This window comes from Pelmatolapia mariae, linkage group LG12 (genome assembly GCF_036321145.2).
Source record: "Pelmatolapia mariae isolate MD_Pm_ZW linkage group LG12, Pm_UMD_F_2, whole genome shotgun sequence".
NCBI classification, from domain to species: Eukaryota; Metazoa; Chordata; class Actinopteri; order Cichliformes; family Cichlidae; genus Pelmatolapia; species Pelmatolapia mariae.
In genome coordinates this window covers 31,400,711-31,419,583 of record NC_086237.1, presented here as the reverse complement: position 1 = coordinate 31,419,583, position 18,873 = coordinate 31,400,711, and the positions used below count along the sequence as shown (strand labels likewise).

Here is an 18,873-nt window from a genome sequence, read left to right as displayed (position 1 = left end):
GCAGAGAAAGGGGGGAGGAAGGCTGGAGAGATTGATGGAGGAGGTGAAGTTCAAGTACTTCTGACATGAAGTAGCCATGCACTAGTTTTTTTTAAGGAATTGATGTGTTGGAGTCTGGTTGTTTCACATCATTGAGAGTCAAACCAGCCTGAGCTTTTGTACATAAAGATTTACCTGTACATATGATGGCACTCATAGCATTGGTCATGTTATGAGCATTCACCCTTGTAACAGTGCTAATTCATGCTTACGTGGAGGCTGGAGCCTATCTGAGCTTCTACAGCATAACAGGTCTATCACAGGACTAACACAGAGAGACAAACATTCACCCTCATATTCAGACCTATGGGCGATTTAGCATCACTAATTAAACCTAACATGCATGTCTGGGGACTAGGAGGAAGTCAGAGTAACTGGACAAAATCCATGCAAGCAAAGGGAGACCAAGCAAACTCCACACAGAGGAAATGGTTACAAATAAAGTTAGAATTAAAGGGAACAAAGAAGCCTCTGATAATGTGGTTTAATTGGTATTATTTATGTGACATATGGTTGGAAAAAATTTAAAAACTGCCAAGAGTGACAAAAAGCATTAGCTTTATAAACATGAAGAGTTGCAGTGAATCTCAAGGTTCAAACATCTCTTTCTCCATATACACTTAACTAGTCTATATATCACCTAAATGAGGAGGCAAACTGGCTATCAGAATATGCAATCCACAAAACCAAACCAAATACCAGTATGAAGATACTTTTACATATGACGTAAGCTGCCACATCTGTCATGTTTCGTACACATAATTACACATAGTATATATATATATATATACACACACAAAATTCCCAGAATTTACATGACAAGAGCATACCCCAAATTTCAGTAGAGTGTAACAACAAAACATGATTGTACACATTAGTTGTCATTTTGCTTGTCATCATCCCATTTACAGCCCACGCAAAAATGACAAGAATGCCAGATAATATGTTAATGGACATGTTTGAGTTGAAATGGTGTGAAATGCTGCTTGTAAACTCAGGAATATACTTATCAGTGTCATGCTGATGCTAGTAGTTACTGCACAGGGGAGAAGTCAGATATGTTGAAGGTGTGTAAAGGAAAACATTGGCAAGGATTTGCAAACTGAATGCAATGATGCAGTGAAATCCACACATCAATAGAAATACAATAGAGGGAGATATGGCGGTATAGTTTTCTTTATTTCACTCATGGACAGTGTACAGAAAATGCTGTGCTGCACTTATAAAATTACCACATGGATTTATAATAAATAAACACACAAACACAGACATGGGGGATGTAAAGAGAAAGTAACAGGTTTCCATAACATGACTGCACCTGCCTTCTTCTTAACCCAACAGCAAAAGAGATGCAGGAATTTATGCTGTGTCATTTAACTCAAGAAGGTAAAGCTGTAGTTAGTCTGTATTTAATTGAGGGAAAACACAGAGTCAACAGAGACAACAAAAACAGAACTGAAAAAAGTAAAGGAACTGTAGGGAGCGCTGGGAGGAGATTCGGTTAATTAATAATATAGGAGTTGGCTGCTCACGATATTTATCTTGGATCATACTCTTCTGATAAAACTCCCCTGTGAGCAGGGCGAGTAATCATGAAGCATTTTTTAAGTCTTGGACACAAGACAGACAGAACCACAGTGAATTCGCTTATATGGCTCTTTTTCCTCTCCAGCAATATTAAGTCTAAACAGATGTTATTGATCTCTGCTATGAGTCATGTTACTGAAAACATCTGTGACTGACCACCAGAAGAGGCAGACATGAAGGAGACTTGAAATCTAAGCACCTGAGAATCAGTACCTGATATTCAACTTTGCCTTTTGGGATAAAAAAGATACAACATCAAAATACTGAGCGAAGGATCCTAGTTTGGATATGACTTTGATGATCAGTTTTAGTATCTCCAAAACCACTGATGACTTAGAACTGTTTGGGGATAAATGACAGATGTCTGATGTTTACACGGTTGGATACAAATTATTGAAGCTATATAGACACATATACATTACATAAACCAATCATAAGTAGAAAATGTATAAAGCTAAATAATATATTTCTATATTTATACATTATGCATTAGAAAATGCACTTGCATTGATGGAGGTAGATAGCAAAGACTCAGAGGTAAAAAGGCAAATAGATGCTGTGCTTTAGAGGAGAATTACGTGGCTGTAAAAACAGAAGTTAAATGCAAGAACTTATGTGTGCTTTAAGAGTTTATACAGTACAGAATATGAGGTGAAAGAAAAAAAGTGGCAGGATGCTGCTAATATCCTTGAGTTACCCATCCAGTAATCTGGATTGGAGGGTCTGGCTTGACTGGCAGGGCTCTCCTGCACTTGGCAGGATGCTGAGAGTAGCGTGCCGCCTCAAACAAAGAGGAAAGAGTTGTCAGGACACTGGCAGCGCTCAGAAGAAAACTGTCGAATCCAGGAACCGTGACAGCCCGGGACTGAAGCTGCTGACCAGAAGGTCCTAAAGAACAGAGGAGCCCATCAGGCATGTAACAAATTCCTTTTAATTCCATCTTAGCATATTTTATTATATGATGATTTTATTTTGACCACACAAAATAGTCATTTTAATGAATATTCTTTTAAACAATGCCTTAAATTCATACTCAGTAACATGTGGGTATGTTAGAAGGTCACTTAGATTAGGCAGAATTTTTTTCCCCAGTTAAGAAGTATTAGAGAAACTAATATATGCATTTTAATAGCTCTGCATATTTATAAATATGTGGTGAATGGTGTTTTTAGTTCTCTGTGTTATTATCTGTGTGGAAGAACTTCTTCGAACATGAACACCCTATGAAAGTAAGTAACATGAAAATTATAAATGTAAGTGTACAAAGCAAATGAATGTGCATGTATTTGGTATATCACTATTATGGATCACTGGGGGTTCCATAGGTATGCCTTTATTGAGCTAAACCAAAGTCATCATTAGGTATATTCTTGTCTTTAAACTGAATGCAGAGTCAAACTTAAGCTTGAGTTAGGAATGTAATGGATGAACATATCTTCAGTTATCTTTCAGTTAGCTTGTTTACCTGGTGCCCCTTACACCATCGCCTCCACAGCGATCTGACTTTGCCATGGCATCACTTTGACACTCTACACAGACAGCAGTCTCTCTCATCAGTCGAGCGGTCCACAGTTTGAGTCTACATGCCGCGCTAGCCTGTTTCACTTGCAGATGCACACAGTAACTGCAAGCAAGGGTAAAGAAAGGGAAAGAAGGTGTCAAAGTAGAAGACTCTGTTTATTATCAAGTCAAAAATATAATGCTCAAAGGCGAATAATATATTTGAGACTCAGAAACACATCAATGATCCAGTCAATCACATCATTCATGCTCACATATGAAACCAGAGCATTTCAAACAGAAAACACAGATGGAAAATGTTTAGATGAAGAAACAGGGGCATATGCCAGTTTTAAGCTTTCCAGTTTCTGAAAAATATCCTGCTTTGTTTAAAGTTACACTAATGGTACAAACAAAGTATCTCTTCTTTGAATTAAGAGGTTTTACATATCGAGGCATAATAATCATCTGGTCCTTAGCTGGTCTTAAAATTAATTAAATATAACCTCAGGTGAATAAAATGTGACATATTACACTCTGTCTTTGTTTATTTAACAAAAATAAAAGCCAACATGCAGACGCACTGTGTGATCAACTTATAGCTTAACCCTTCACCCCAAGATCAGACTGTGCAATGCTCAGAGAAACTGCATCTCAGACTTTAAAGTTCTCAGTTAGAATGCTAAATGTTAAAACTCATGACAATACAATCAGAAAAAGACTGAAGAAATATGGATGGTTTGGAATGGTTGCCAGGGAAAAGCCTCTTCTCTCTAAAAGGAACGTGGCAGCATGGCTTAGTTTTGCAGAGTTGAGATGTTTTGCACATCTAAATGCAGCAAATCAGCGCAAACGCCTCATACCAACTCTCAAGATATTGCTGCTAAATATGCTTCCACAAGCTATTAAATCGTTGGGTGTGCTTATTTTTCACATTTTGCTTCTTCTTCTTTGTCTTTTCACTTGGTGCTTTTTAAATAAATAATGACATGGAGTAATATCTTATGCATTGCTGTTTATCTGACACTGTATTATTCCCTGATACTTAAAAAATTAAAATTCGAAAAAGTGTACTTTACTTTTATCGTGACTGTATCTGGTGACCCAAGTTTAACACTTTAATTACTTGACAAAGTAAAAATTTGCTGATAAGTAACACAAGTGATTCACTTGTGTCTTGATCGCCTGGATTATCCCATTGTAATCACAGCTCAGTCTGCACACTAAAAGGAACAAATAAAGTCTTGTTTTTCTGATAACTGGGTTAATTCCACTATTTATTTTGCCACTGATTCAGACAGGTGTGACAACATATTATCCAAATTTGGGTGACTTGTCAAAGAAAACATGAAGTTTCCTTTAATTTCTTCCTCAGATTTGACAGTAATATTTCAGAATGTTGTAAATATGTATGATATCCTTACTCTATTTGCCTGTAAGACATAATGTATATGTCTGCATGTCTGTAGTGGGATGTCTCTACTTTGTTTCCTTAACTTTTCCACAGTGAAACCTTCTGTTAAATACTTGTTCTTTTGACTAAAATTTCTGTCTTAAAAATTCCAGAGAGATATTATTTTCTTTTGTTGAGCTTTTACAAGCAAAATCTGCATAACAGCCTTGTGTTATGGTCCATCCTCCCTTATTTTATAATTACCTTGTCTTAGTGTCCAGTCTCTAATATCCACTAATATCCAGATTTAAATATACATCCAAAGACAAGTGATCATCAGTTCACTGTTGTCACTGTTAACCCTCGCTTCTTCAATTAATTTCAAAGACACCAGTATTAATATACCAGATGCCTGTGAGAAATCGCTCTTACTCTGTAAAATTCATGCTGAATCAATGCCATTTATGAGTAATGCACTCCCAGTCCCCTGATGTTTTGTTCAGTCAAAACAAAAGTATCCAATGTCCATTTTAATTACTGAGAAAAGCTGTAAGCTGTCAGGAAGCCAGCTCAGATTTTTTTCCAGAGAACATCCTGAGAACATTTGTAATCAGCTCAGATCAAAGATCAAATTTATACAGCGAAGGTTTTTAAAAAAAAAAAAATGGATTATGTCTGACTATTCAGGAAAGGTCAGCTCCTGATGCAAATATTCAATGACAGAGTTCATGTTACACACCCAAAGTAATTTTGAGGACGTGCTTGCTATAGCAACCTCAGTCTTTGCCAGTATTTCCTAATCTTTTGGTGCTCAGAGTTGACCTTTAAACTAAGGAAAAACTGAGGAAAAATCTGGTATGAACCTGTTGTGAAATCCACCAGCCTTGGAGCTAGCGAAAGCAAGAAAAATGTTGATTAAGTGCCTTTATTATTGCCAGAGTGAGATGCATCTGAAAGTTTGCTGGCAAGAAAAGAAAGGTTACTGTTTGTATAATTACAGCGATGGTATGAACTCAAATATGCATATTACAGTTTTAATCAAATGTTCTACAGCAGTGCTGACTGATCTGCCAACTATTTTGTAATTCACAAAAAAAAAACTGATTAAAGAAGTTCCAGCTATAATCAATGCTGAAAAAATCTTTCAGATACAACCAAAGCACTTGCAACTAAAATGTAGTTGAAGCTGCTGAAAGTACATAAAAGATTTTATATTTTAATAAAATCTTTTATGTAATTTCTATGTAATAATTCGCCAGACAAAACCATTAACCCTGACTCCCAGGCTAAAATAACTCAAGTAAATTACCAGACATTAAAAAAAAAAAAGGGCATCTGTAATCACCTGCCACTGCCCTGACAAATCCTACACTACAGACATGAAACAAAGCTGGTATCTTGCAGTTTGATATTAAGGCCTTACCTGGCCTTCTCCTCCTTCATCAGCATGTGTGGTCTCCTCCAAGGGTCCTTGAAGTTCCTCTTGAAAGAATTAGGCAAGATTTTTGCGACTTCTGGAAGTCAGGTGTAAGCACGGGCAGATGAAAATTAAAAAGAGGGCAAATATGTCTAATAAGCTGTTGCATCCACTAAAGATCATACTTATAAAGGCATCTTATGTTTAATCTGAGCAACTCAGCTCTAAGGTAAAGTGAGTTCAGCTTTCATTGTAAGTTTTCAAATGGAAAAAAATAGTTTTCCTGTCTTGAGGTTTTTTAATTACTTGGAAAAGTGCACAGCTGAAGACAGAATAGAAATATCCTTTATTATTCTTCAGTGGGGAAATTCAGTTGTTCCATCAGCAAAGTGACAGGCAGATGGAGCATGCAGACTCAAGGTTTGTTTCTTACAGCAAAAAAAAGTTAACAGTTTTCCCAAATAATACCAAAGCACTTGCTTAATTTACAACAGTGCTAGTGAACTGCACTCTGTGACACACATAAATGCAGAAAAAGTCAGGCTGTCACCTTTCGCGGTGCTGCATATGGCGTTATTTCCGAAGCATCCTCGACGTTGTTTGAGATCAGGACAGGGTGTACCTCCATTTCTAGGGGGAACAGATACTTGGCGACTCCTTTCCGTGCTACCAATTCCACATGAAGATGTGCATGATGACCAGGGACCCCATGATCTCACCACACAGTCAATGGCTGCTAGGGAATCAGAAAGCCATAGATTAGCTGAAGATTGCAGGAGTTAAATGGATTATATAGTAATATTTCTTCATAGATTCTTCAGTGTTACTGGTTGTTTAATAAAGTTAGGGAATTCAAGATGAGATTTACATTTCTTTAAAAAGACTGAGGTGTTTAAGAAGAAAAATACCCTTCTCTCTGAGATAGTAAAACAAGAGGTCTAATTATGAAAAAGAATTTATCTGTAGTCCAGAGGGAGCTGCAAACTTTCCCCTAATCTTTGCTGTCATGTACCATACAGCTTAAAGTGTAGCTGCAATAGATGCCCTGATATAGACTTTGATGCCAGTCCACTGAACATTTACTTAGGTAGGTAGGTGGCGAGTGACTGGGTCACTACCATGTACTTATTTCAGATCAGCCTAACCCCAGACTCAGGAAGTCTGCAACTGAGGTCAAATGTGGGGGGACCATTTAAATAAGAGGCTAATTTTGCATCCTGTTCTCTCTGGTTTCCCTCTACCCCACGCTTACACACAAACACACACACGGACGCCCGTGAACTCAGCACGCCACATAAACACAGCAGTCTTAGTAATCATACTTCCTGTTCAGTAGGCTGATTTAGTTAATTACATCAAGCAAAGAGGAAGCTGTATCACTTAGATGACTGCCTTGATCAAAGCCCCAAAACTCCAGCAGTAATCAAGAGCTTTTCAGCACAGAGATTAAATAGGAGCAGACATTTTAATAGTCTTGTTTTTACAAGGAAGGGCATACTTCACAAACACATAAACAAATCAGGTAAGTTCAACACAACAGTGAACAGCTGCAAGCATGTATACACCATAATATTTTTAGAAAGCCTGACATTTGTGGTTTAGAGCTTTTTCTGTTTTCATCCTATAAAACAAAAGTTTGAGACAATAAGAGCAGGTGCACCCAGCTTGAAGCTTGTAGACGTTGCTGGTGAAATTACAGGGAATGGTCGGATAAATATACCATAACTGAATCTAATCCTCCCTCTTCATTTAATCTCCCTTACACTGTCTTTATAATAGACACTCACCCCACTATACAATGTCGTGAGTGAATAATTATGTGTGTGAACACGAGACAGAGAGAGAGAGAGGGAGAGAGTGCTTTCAAGATGCCGCCCGTTTGGTTCATTCCCATGGTCCTGTTGGGGGTTCGGAGAGGAGGGGGGGCAGCTGCCTCAGTGACACAGCCGATCCACAAAGCCACAGTGGAATCTCTGCATTCCTGCACATTAGTGCTGCCCACCTGACACTCGCCTTTCCCAGATCACCACACACAGCAAACAATTTCTGTCTGATAAATCATCCCACTTAAACTTCTTCTATCCTTAAAATATACAGACATGCTCATTTGCCTCTGTAAACGTGATGAGATACATGCACTTGCTTGAAAGATTACTCAGGGTGGGATGGCATTAGACACTACAACCCTATCAGCTTCCTATCCTTGCCTCCTCCACCTCTTCTTATCCTTGCTCCTGTCTTCTTGCCTTTCCTTCCCGCTGCTACATCCTCTGACGTTCACGGGCAGCTTTCATGCCGCTGTTTTCCTTTCTCATGGTGGGAAAAACACAAGCAAGGAGTCCAGTTGAGGTATTTGCTTCACAGCAGAGCGTGCAGTGAAATCAATAGGGTTGGCTAGTTCCCACACCCGGAGGAGAAACAGCTATTATCCCTGTGATCGACACCGACATACACATAAGCAGGTCTAAGGCCCTGTCTGGGAGTCTCAGCCATTTGGGCTGATTTGCCAGAGGTCAGAAGGCAATTACCAAGCTGTGGTGGTCCCTCAGTCTGCTTCTGGCACAACCAGTGCAACAATTCCACCACCCACATGTCAACCCTGCTGACAGTCTGACAGCCTAACCCACATAGTCACTCTTGTCCCCTGTTTGCATTGTTAATGAGAAAGTCTTCAGTTCGAAAGCTTGCCACCACCTCTGACCTCTGACCCCAATACAGGAAACAAATGGCACTTGTTCCCAGCATGTTCAGCTTTTGTCTTTTGGAAAAGCTGATATTTCAACAGAGTTTCTGAGATAGATTTTAGATGTGTGTTTTCTTATCTTTGGAGTGCAATTTAACTGCATTATTCTGTCCAGGTTAAATCTATTTTTGCAATTTAACTAATGAGATTTCTCTATTTTCTGTTTTCATCAAGATTATTTTCACCAGTTTACCGTAAGTGTCATTAATATGGAAAACAGGGAAGTCGTCTGTTTCAGTGAACCAGCAGCACCGGAGTACAAATCTGGTTGCTGTCAAAGTTTAAAGTGAAAGGACTTTGCTTGTCTATGACTAATTTTTCAGGCAGCAGGCAAAGCCTCAGACAGCATTGAACTAAACAGAACCAATGACCAATGATCCAACATAAGCACTTTTATCTCTCAACTTCTGCCAAACTCCAGTTACTCTTGTTTCAGTGGGATAATAGCCTTTTGGGATGGCATTCCTTTGCCTTTCCTTTTATTCTCCTTGAATTCTACCTCCATTTTAGGGTCTTAGACCTGCCTGCCCAATTTGCTTTATCTTCCACTCCTTTTATTACTTTGTGCCCCACTCTCCCTTGTTCTTCCCCCCCATCTGTCTCATTTTTTTGGTTCTGAGCTTCACTCACTCACCCACCCCCTCCCTTTCCTTCCAGCCCCATCTCTTCTCTGATGAGACCCAGATGTCCAGCTGCTCTGGAGGACCACTGCACCTCTAAGCCTCCATGGTCACCCTCCCTTCCCTGTCTGGGCCTTGGTCCCATCAGACAAGCTTTATAATCTTTACCAAAACAGGAACCTCAAGCCTGTTAATAGGAGTTGAGAAGACTGGACTGAGCCCTAATAGCAGGTGAATGTTTCCTATATACAAGCAGGAAGGGCGGCCATCTGCTGCAAATGGCTGGGGTTGAGGGGAGAGAGACAGGACAAAGACATGCTGTGGAAGAGAGCCAGAGATTAATAATAACTAATGCTTAAATGCAGGAACTTGTATAAACACATAGTGAGTGGGAAAAAAAAGGTAAGTGAAGAAGAAACAGTCAGTGCACAAGAAATATAACAAGAAAGAAAAAGAAGAATTACAGTTAGAGGCTTCACAGATAAGGCGATCTTTGTCTGTGAAACACGATTAAATTTTTCCTTTCAGGAATGGAAGCATTAACAAAGTTGGGTAGATTACTAGTGTAGTTGAAGCAACTACACTAGTAATCTAATAAATAAATATTATCTTTGTATTTTTCTTCAAACAAAAAGGTTCTCTGTGTGAAAATGCTCACTATTTGCTCACCAACACCATTAGTCTGACAAAAACCTTGAAGCTGCAGAGGGAAGAAGTCTAGAAAAAGGGGATAATGTACTGAAATTACCTTGACCTTTACCTGATGATGGGTGGACAGAGTAAAACACAGTAATCAAACACTACAGACAGCCAAGGCAGGAGTTTCCCTTTTCAAGCCCCCTTCGATTTAGTGATATGCATATGCACCTTCATTTGTGCTTATAGTAAGTGAGTGAAAACTGTTAATGCCCTTCAAGCTCAGCAGTGTTTTCCTGTCAAGAAGAAACCAGATGCTGGACATCAGATTTGCAAAATGTAGCATGTGAGTGCCAAGAGGTGTTTAACATATTTGTCCCAAAAGAAAAAAATCCAACAGCTGGCCTGTTTAGTCTACATTATGTAAAGACATTCCCTACTAGCAGAACAGAGAACACGTGGGATGCAAGGAAGAAAAAGAGGGAGTGAACTTAGGTGGAAAGAGGAAAACATTGTGGCATGACAACATACTGCACAGTGCCCTAGAGAAAATAAAGAGAAACAGAGAGGAGAGAGAGAGATGAATGATGAGCAAAAGTCTCATGTACCAAATGCAGAGGCTTTAATGTATTTTTCTATTAGGGTGAGAACCACCAGAGGCTGCAGTAGAAGAGAGAAGCTGCCCCTTCTTGCTTCTTACTGCCCAAAATGATCTCTAGAGTCAATGAAGAGGAATGGGAGCTTATCTTAATGGGAACCATAGAGTTAAGACTGAAACTGGTGTATGAAAATCACTTCTATAACAGGAGACAACATCAAAGTCCTTCTGGAAGCAAGTGTTACCACGCTTCAACCATCCTTTAATGCCTCTGAGACCTTATTTTGGCAGTTGTTTGGGGGCATTATCCAGTTTAATTTCATACATGAATGGATTAAACAGAGAAATCTGACAAAACCAACTTAAAAGGTGTGCTGATTTTGACCAATACAAAGTATGTCTTTAAAAACCCATTTCCTCCTGGTAGTTAAATATCTATCACAATCTTTGCCAATGCAAAAACCTTTCAAAGATTTCAAATAAAGATTTGGCACGTCTCTATAAAATATAATAAAATATAAGCAGATTTTCTGAGGTGCTGGTGCCAGAAGCAAAAGCTCATTGTTCCTTGGTTCTAAATCTAAACATTAATTAGTGAGAGGTTTAAACTTTTACTTTTGTTTGTGGCTAGAATAATAAAAATGGTGGCCAACAGCTCGAACTGCTAAACCAGCCAAAATATGCCTACAAGTAGTTTTTGCTGTGAGGTGTACATTTGGAAATTAATAGCCTGCAACTACTGAAGTTATATAAGCCAGACTGATGACCAAAACATGAAGTTCATAAAATAGAAAAATCATGTCAGCTTGCTATATGTTATAATTTCAATCCCAAGAAATACTACAGGAAGTTGGAAATTTCATCTAAGCATAAGTATACAAATCCATAACTCATTCTCAGCCTCAAATTTAACCAGAAACTGATTTTTGAGAGTTTCCATCTGCAGAGGTTCCTAGTTTTATATTTAAAGAACATTTTCTATCATCCTTTCCCTCTACAAAGTGAATTGATAAGGCAATGGTGTGGGGGGTTGCAGTGTCGCCTTGCAGTAAGAAGGACCTGGGTTTGAATCCAGTCTGGGGCTTTTCTATGTGGGGTTTGCATGTTGTCCATATCTCTGAGTGTGTTCTCTCTGGGTATCCGGGCTTAATCCCACAGTCCAAAGACATGCATGGGGTTCAATTACTTACTGATTCAAAACTGGCTCTAGGTGTGAATGTGAGAATGAATGATTGTCTGTATTTGTATTAGCATTGCAACAGATTCCAGACCGGTCCATAGTACATCCCACCTCTAACTATTTTCCACCTGTTAATCAATTAACAGGTGGATAGTGTAATTTACTTTAACTGTTTAGTCCATCTATAATTAGGGGGCGACCGTGGCTCAGGGGGTTGGGAAGGGCACCTGTAACCGGAAGGTCGCCGGTTCGATCCCCGGCCTCTCTGTCCTGGTCGTTGTGTCCTTGGGCAAGACACTTTACCTACCGCCTACTGGTGTTGGCCAGAGGGGCCGATGGCGCGATATGGCAGCCTCGCTTCTGTCAGTCTGCCCCAGGGCAGCTGTGGCTACAACCGTAGCTTGCCTCCACCAGTGTGTGAATGTGAGTGTGAATGAATAATGTCATTATAAAGCGCTTTGGGTGCCTTGAAAAGCGCTATATAAATCCAATGCATTATTATTATTATTAATTATTCTATATTTGGTTTATGTTTAGCTTGTGTGTCAGTTTTATATTAGGGTGTGTTGTGTTCACAACTGCGCCTTTTACAAGCTGCCCAAAAATCCCACAAACTGTGAGGCTGATAAAGTTTCATCCAGCTGAATGAGCCTGGAACCTGGAAACATCTGCAGGGAAATCACAGTGAATGAAACATGGTGCTAGAGGTATTAGGTATATAGATATCTACTGCTTTTTCAGACAAACACAATAGTGCAATCACCTGCAAGGTAACAAGAAGACAAAGAAAATATCACCTAACATTTCCGTTATCAATGCATTAAATGAGGCCATCGCTGGACTGTGCATGAACTTTAGTGATTGTACTGGTGTCAGCTGTATTTTTTTTCACTAACACAGTTTGTATTATGTTTCTACATCACTTCTCTTAACAACAATAAAGCCTGTCTTGTGCCCTTGCTCACGGGTTGCTTTTGCTCAATCATTACTTTAACTTGTACAGTGTCCTTCTGTGTTTACACACAGTTCACACTCCTGCCAAATCCTTCATTTTAACAACATCTCTTAGTGTTTATATCCATGTTTTTTCTGTGTCTGCTCTGATGTCACCCACTCAAAGCACTGTGTTGAGCTCCAGCAAACAGGAGGTAATTACAACCTCCAATAGTGTCACACACAAACTGCTTGATGTGTTGCAGAGCTTCAGGATCAACTCTGAGTGTTAAGTGGGTGAGGACATATCAGGGGGCTAGGATGGAGCAGAGCCAAGCCTGAAGATAAATGCTGTGTTTTTACTGTAAAGATTTTCAGGTTGCATACAAAATATTTATTGATCCATGTGGGTTCATTCTGATGTTCAGACTGTGACATAAAAATAAAAAAAACTGCACAGGGCAGCTGTGAGCTGTGATAAGAGCTGAGATAGGAGGCTGTTACAATGACGGCTCCACACTAACCTGAGCTGATTTCCTGTTAACATTCAGCTTGTCATACACATGGATCTGGTTTGTGAATGGCAAAATGATGTTTCTGAATGGTAATCTAGCTGATTGTTAAATTAAAAAGAGATCTGGGTCTGTTCACAAAGTGTTGCTTCCTGCCTTGCTTTCAAAAAGTCACATCTCTGGTTTTACAAACACTGTAGAGTTTATTTATTTAGTAAAAAAAAAAAAAAAAAAAAAAGTCCCATTTTCCACTTTCTAATGTTGCCATAACAATAAAAACAGCTTGGCACTGAGATCAAAGCCAAAAGAAAAACTCACGTGTATGTTAATCTTAACTCTTTCATGTGCAATTTAAAGTAATATACTGATGCTTATGAATACTTTAGCTTATCTACCCCCATTTCAGTTTCAGTCCAACATTTCCACCACGCTGCAGTAAAGGACCACATCACTATAACAGCACTGTAAACAAAATAAAGGCAGACATGGCACTTACTGAGATGAATTGCTTCACTTGAGCACATTTAAAGACAAACAAACTCAAGTCTAATTCAGCCTAAATTTACATTAAAGTGCTTTAAAATCTGTGTGACTGATTGTTACCAAAGCTCAATTGTAATTTAAAGTAAAGAATCCCGAAAATGCAAAAATGGCTTAAACCTAATGATGCAAACGGATTGAAGATGCAATAGCGTGAAATCAAAAAAGGAGTTTTTTTTTAAAAAAGTAGAAGAAAAAAACCTCCCAATGCAGTCCTCTCTTTTCTAAGCCCCTCCCACGTAACTAGAACCAGCATACGCAGGTGGCTGAAAAGGGGAGTTAATACTGACCTTTGGTTTCGCACTGGATTCAAAATTCTTCTCTCTACTAGTTTACTAATATGTCTTCATTCCTGAATAATCCTCTTCATCCTTCATGCTACTTTATGCCACCAGCCTGATCTGTTTTAAAGACATTGAGTGAAGTCTCCTGTCATCATGGCCTAGCTTTTCTAAACCCTGATAATACAGCAAAGATGAAATGCTGGATCCTTATTCCATTTTAGATCCCTTGTATTACCATATGCTCCTTAACTGAGCTTTAAGCTGTACAAAAACTAGTGTAGCTCTGATAACTGCAGTATTACAGCTAAAATTGATTATCAGGTGTTTATGGGCTCTTTATAGTAAACAGTGAGGTCTAATGAAGTGTATTACAACTGCCCTTGTGTTAGTTGTGTACACAGTTTTGAGTTAGTGATTGAAGTCTGGATGGGGCAACCTATTCACATCACAGAACAGATACAACACTCAAACCAGCTTGTATATAATAGTGGGATTGCTCCACAGTTTAAAAGTTCTTTTCCCTTTAAGACTGACCCTGCAAGTGTGCTTAAGGGGGTCACATTCTCAGGGTATTTATGCCAGAGAAATCTCTTTGTGAACTTGAGTAGTGCTAAATACTTCACTATAAGAGTTTCTTTTGTTACAGGTCAGAGTGTTTCCTGTCTGTCACATCTAAGACACAGCTCCACTGTAATTCTGACCATCTTTGGCAGTCTGTTTCCATGGTGTCTGTTCCCTCATTTGTCCATATATAGCAAAAGCCTGGTTGATGATGGGGGGTTGCCCACAAATAAGTTTTAAGGAATAAGCAAATTAGTGTTTCTAAGTTAAGGTCATTTTTCTTGCTTTAAGACTAAACTAATGTTGTTATGGTCTCTCAGACCACGTAATGTCCAGGCTGTGCAATGTGAAGCAATGTGAAGCTGTGATGTGAAGGTCGTGCATGGGTCAAAACTACAAATGTAAAACCACACTAGGCAGACAGTAGTCACCTCTCGCTGGTCACTTAAAACAAAGAGCCATGTTGGGCACATTAAAAACAGCTACGTGTAGTATGTCTCACTCCCTACGTGTCACCTCAGTGGCAGCCATCCCTCCCCAAAACTAAACAACAATGAACAGCAGCAGTCATTGGATAGGATTCAAAACATATATACACTACATACCTTATTTCTTCCTCGCTCTTTGAGCTTTCAAACTTCAAATAGACAAAACCGCTGTTATCTGATATCAAATGTCAGCGAGCACAACAGAGCAAACAACTCACCAGATATTTGGCAAACGCTCTGATAGTCCTCGCAGCAGTCTCTTGTTTTCTGACAGTAGGTATCGCAGTAACACACTGTTTTCCTCCTGGAGTACTCAAAACATTCGTTGTTCCGGCCGGTGCAGCAGTTTGGGCTCTCTCGCTCCCTGCAGCCTGCTTCAGCCTGTGGGACAAATTCTCCGCAGAAAAATGCCAAAAATCCCCAAACGACAAAGCCAAGACGCGCTGAGCTCCATCCATACGCTCCCATGACGGAAATCTTTCTGGGACCACTTGCTCCACACACGCTGCTGCTGCTCTGTGCTGCTGTCGCCTTTTTAAAAAAATAATAAAATAAAATAATAATAATAATAATAATCAAATAATGTTATTAAGGTGAAATTTGTATTTTCTATATAAAATCCAAGTGCAACATGGTCCTGCTTGTGCAGAAAACGAGGTATCTTCTGTGTGGACGCCTGGACGAACAAGTGACGCGTAAAATTTAAGTGGAGTCGTGCGCGCTCACTAACTCCTCTTTTAGTGAGCAGGACACCGCCCCCAAGCTACTGTTCGGTACTTACAGACTTACAGCACCAATCTTGCTCTCTCTCTCTAGCTTGTGTGTGAGGTTTCAGATACATAAATAAATAAATAAATGAGTTTCAGAATATTTTTGGCCCACTTCTGCTGCCAAGATTACAATGGAAAAGCAAAATAAACCTCAACGAGGGTCTGTATAAGATCTGGAATCAGACACATTTCAATAAAACAGCTGCATACACCTGAAATGAAAAATGCATGCTACGTGATTTCTGTTGCAGTGAGCGTAAATATTGTGTAACAGGTTTTTGTCCATATCAGCTCTTCCGATCACAAAATCGAATTCAGCACCACGGACAGCGGCCTGGTCATTTTAATGTTACGTTAAAAATAAACGAAAGAGAAATCAACATTCAGTCTGCTGCCACCGTGCAATTTGACGAGGTCCTTTTGAGCCGCAGCAACAAAATAATGTCCACTCATGCCGAAGAACTAAGTGCATCCATCCCGCTGAGAGAAAGACTGGAGAACAATGAAATTACTTTCTCTTCACTGGCTCTGGCTGGAGAAAAACAGCCATGGCGGATACTGTAAAAGCACAAATGCAAAGACAATAGCTTTCCTCCACTTTAGTTACGGTCACAAACGTATAGAAAATGCTGGATCTGCAACTCTTTGTCCTGCTTTTGAATCCAGCGGTAATGTGTCTGATGTACAAATCTGTATCAAGTATTCTAACGAGTTGCGAGTTAATTATTCAAGCTCCATGTTCTAAAATTGCTTGTTTTAATGCATTGCTTTATAACCATGAAAAGATTCAAACATGTTTGCTCTCGAGAAATATTTAAGTAAAAGGTTTTGTGGGGGGCTGGGGTTAGGGGGGCAGTAGAGTGACACATACACTTGCGCTAATTCTTTGGAAATGTTTTTCACTAAACATACTCAGTTCGTTTAACCGCCTACAAGCTGCAAGCTGGCAACACAGTCAAGCTACTCTCAAGAAACAATTTTTTTTATTATTATTGTTTATTGCTCGTTGCCGAGCAGCATAAAGGGAGAAGAAGAGGAAGACAGCGTTATGATGCCGCTCCTCATAAAGCCCTATTGTGCGCACTCGAAGGGGTTGGGAGGGGAGGAGGGGGCGTTCTCATCGTTGAAGTGTGTATGCGTGTTTGATAAACAGCGCCCCCTAGTGCTTAAAGCAGATTACACGTGTACTTCAGTTCATTTCCTTAGAACTATATTCATGTATAATCACCAACTTGAATAATGTGTTTTTGTGATAAAGGTGCAAAGTTTAGTTTCTGTCAGGATAATGAAAAACAGCATCTGGCTGTCAATGTTTGTTTTAGGGTTTGTTTGTTTGTTGCCGTGAGAAAGAAATCAAATATCCACTGTGATTGAAAATGAGTGTGAATCTGTGTGGAGGCCATAAATGCAGGATGTGTAAGATAAACTTATACAATGATGAGAAGGAATTACAGTAGAAACAGGAGTAAAAGAATTAATAAAACCAGAGAAAAATGTTTTTAAATCCTGAAATTAGGATAGCATTTAAAAGAAAAAATAAAAAGGAAAAAGAAGTGAAAAACAAAGAAAAAACATGAGACAGAGAATATCACAAGACTGCACAAATGACACAGGCTGTGTGTGAGAGAGAGACACATGAAACAAAACTAATCTTCAAAGTAACACAGGGAATAAACCAAAGACAAATACTAAACAGGGAGATCAGAAGGATCACAGTAGACATGAAAGAAACAGAGGAACAGTCATTAACAAGACATGAGAGAGAAAAAACTATCGGTAGACTAGTCATAAGGTAAAACCAGGAATCACAGACTCAAAAGCACATAAACTAACACTCACTCACAAAATACTGGAATAATAAAATAATCATATAGAAATCTCAAGGTTTAAGAAACAAACAACTTAAAATTCTAACATAATAACAGAACTGAAACAAAAACCTAAAGTGAAGTTATTCACAAAATTTTCAAATCCCAGAAACACAAAAACCCATGACAACGAGCCCAGAATTGGATTGTATGTCACATTTGTTTAAAGTCAGCATTTCACGCGTGCTCCTCTATTACCATAAAATAGTGAGTGTATAGGAATATCCTCAAGATGTTTGCACACAGCATGCATTCCTTCCACCTACTGATACTGAACAACATCTCTGGAGACGCTGTTATCACACTCCAAGGAGACCTTCAGTGTTTGCGCATGCTAGTTCTTTGGCCTTTCTGATGTCACCCACTAAAAGCTCTTTGTCGAGTTTCAGCTAAGATGAGTTAATTACAGAGTGTGACAGAACATTTACAAACACCTTGATGTGCTGAAGGACTGCAGGATCTGGATCAAGTGATGTCCAGGAGTAAAGTGTGTGAGAAAATGTCAGGGTGCTTCGATGGAACTGAGCCAAGCCACAAGAATCTTTATACTGTAAAGATGTTGGGGTTGCACAAGGGGGAAGTCAAGGAATTATATCACAAACATCACAAACACAACATTATGACCCAATTAATGGCTTTATTACAGTACTGCATTAGATAGCTTCAAGTTTAGCTGGACTCTCCCAAAAACTCTGCAAAAGAATTCCCCACAGTGAGTACTTTTTTTTACTTTGTTGCTTGAGTTTTACTTATGAGTCCTTCTACTTCTTCATTCAAACTAAAATTTTCAAGTCATCTTCTGCAGAGAGCTGTGCATTCCTGAGGCACCAGTGTTTTGAATAATGCGTGAGAAAGGGAGTAACGAAATGAGTAAGAAAGAGAGAGAGAGAAAGCATGGATAGTTACAGTTCACTGTACAGGCACAACAGCCAAAACTAGAACAACGAGTTCCTTGTTCGATTCCTCCCCTACCTGCCCCCCCATGGTTTGTCCCGATGTTATCTGCAGTGAGGAAAAGGGCAGAATAACAGTCGAACGAGCGAGGAGGGCAACAAAAACAACCAGACTGCATGCTTTCAAGGTTTCAGATGTTTATTTTAATTGGTTTTCAAATCCCCCTACAACAAACAACTTTACATTAAAGCACAGACATTAAGTAAGGGACATTTATTGCACAAGCTTAATCAACATGACCTTCCCCCCC

At 39.2% G+C, this 18,873-nt stretch overlaps 1 protein-coding gene across 2 annotated transcripts; it reads right to left on the bottom strand.

Annotated features, from left to right (window-relative positions):
• Positions 1-622: 622 nt before the first annotated feature.
• si:dkey-178e17.3 (somatomedin-B and thrombospondin type-1 domain-containing protein) lies at positions 623-15,726 on the bottom strand. Of its 2 annotated transcripts, none has more exons than XM_063489852.1 (5): positions 15,250-15,726; positions 6,487-6,672; positions 5,943-6,033; positions 3,092-3,250; positions 623-2,514 (listed from the first exon to the last, which is right to left on the bottom strand). In XM_063489852.1, the coding sequence occupies exons 1-5, from the start codon at positions 15,497-15,499 to the stop codon at positions 2,409-2,411; spliced, it is 792 nt and encodes a 263-aa protein (XP_063345922.1). In that variant the 5' UTR covers positions 15,500-15,726; the 3' UTR covers positions 623-2,408. The 2 variants fall into 2 exon arrangements, with proteins under 2 accessions (XP_063345922.1, XP_063345923.1); XM_063489853.1 differs by having other exon boundaries at positions 6,487-6,669.
• Between the last annotated feature and the right edge of the window lie 3,147 nt (positions 15,727-18,873).

Bases quoted from the DNA above. Each gene is read 5' to 3' on its own strand.
- si:dkey-178e17.3 (XM_063489852.1), bottom strand. From the start codon at position 15,499: ATGGGAGCGTATGGATGGAGCTCAGCGCGTCTTGGCTTTGTCGTTTGG. The intron at 3,251-5,942 runs GTAAGGCCTTAA...CCTTGCTTGCAG, and splicing joins ATGAAGGAGGAGAAGGCCAG to TTACTGTGTGCATCTGCAAG. The intron at 2,515-3,091 runs GTAAACAAGCTA...TCTGTTCTTTAG, and splicing joins GATGGTGTAAGGGGCACCAG to GACCTTCTGGTCAGCAGCTT.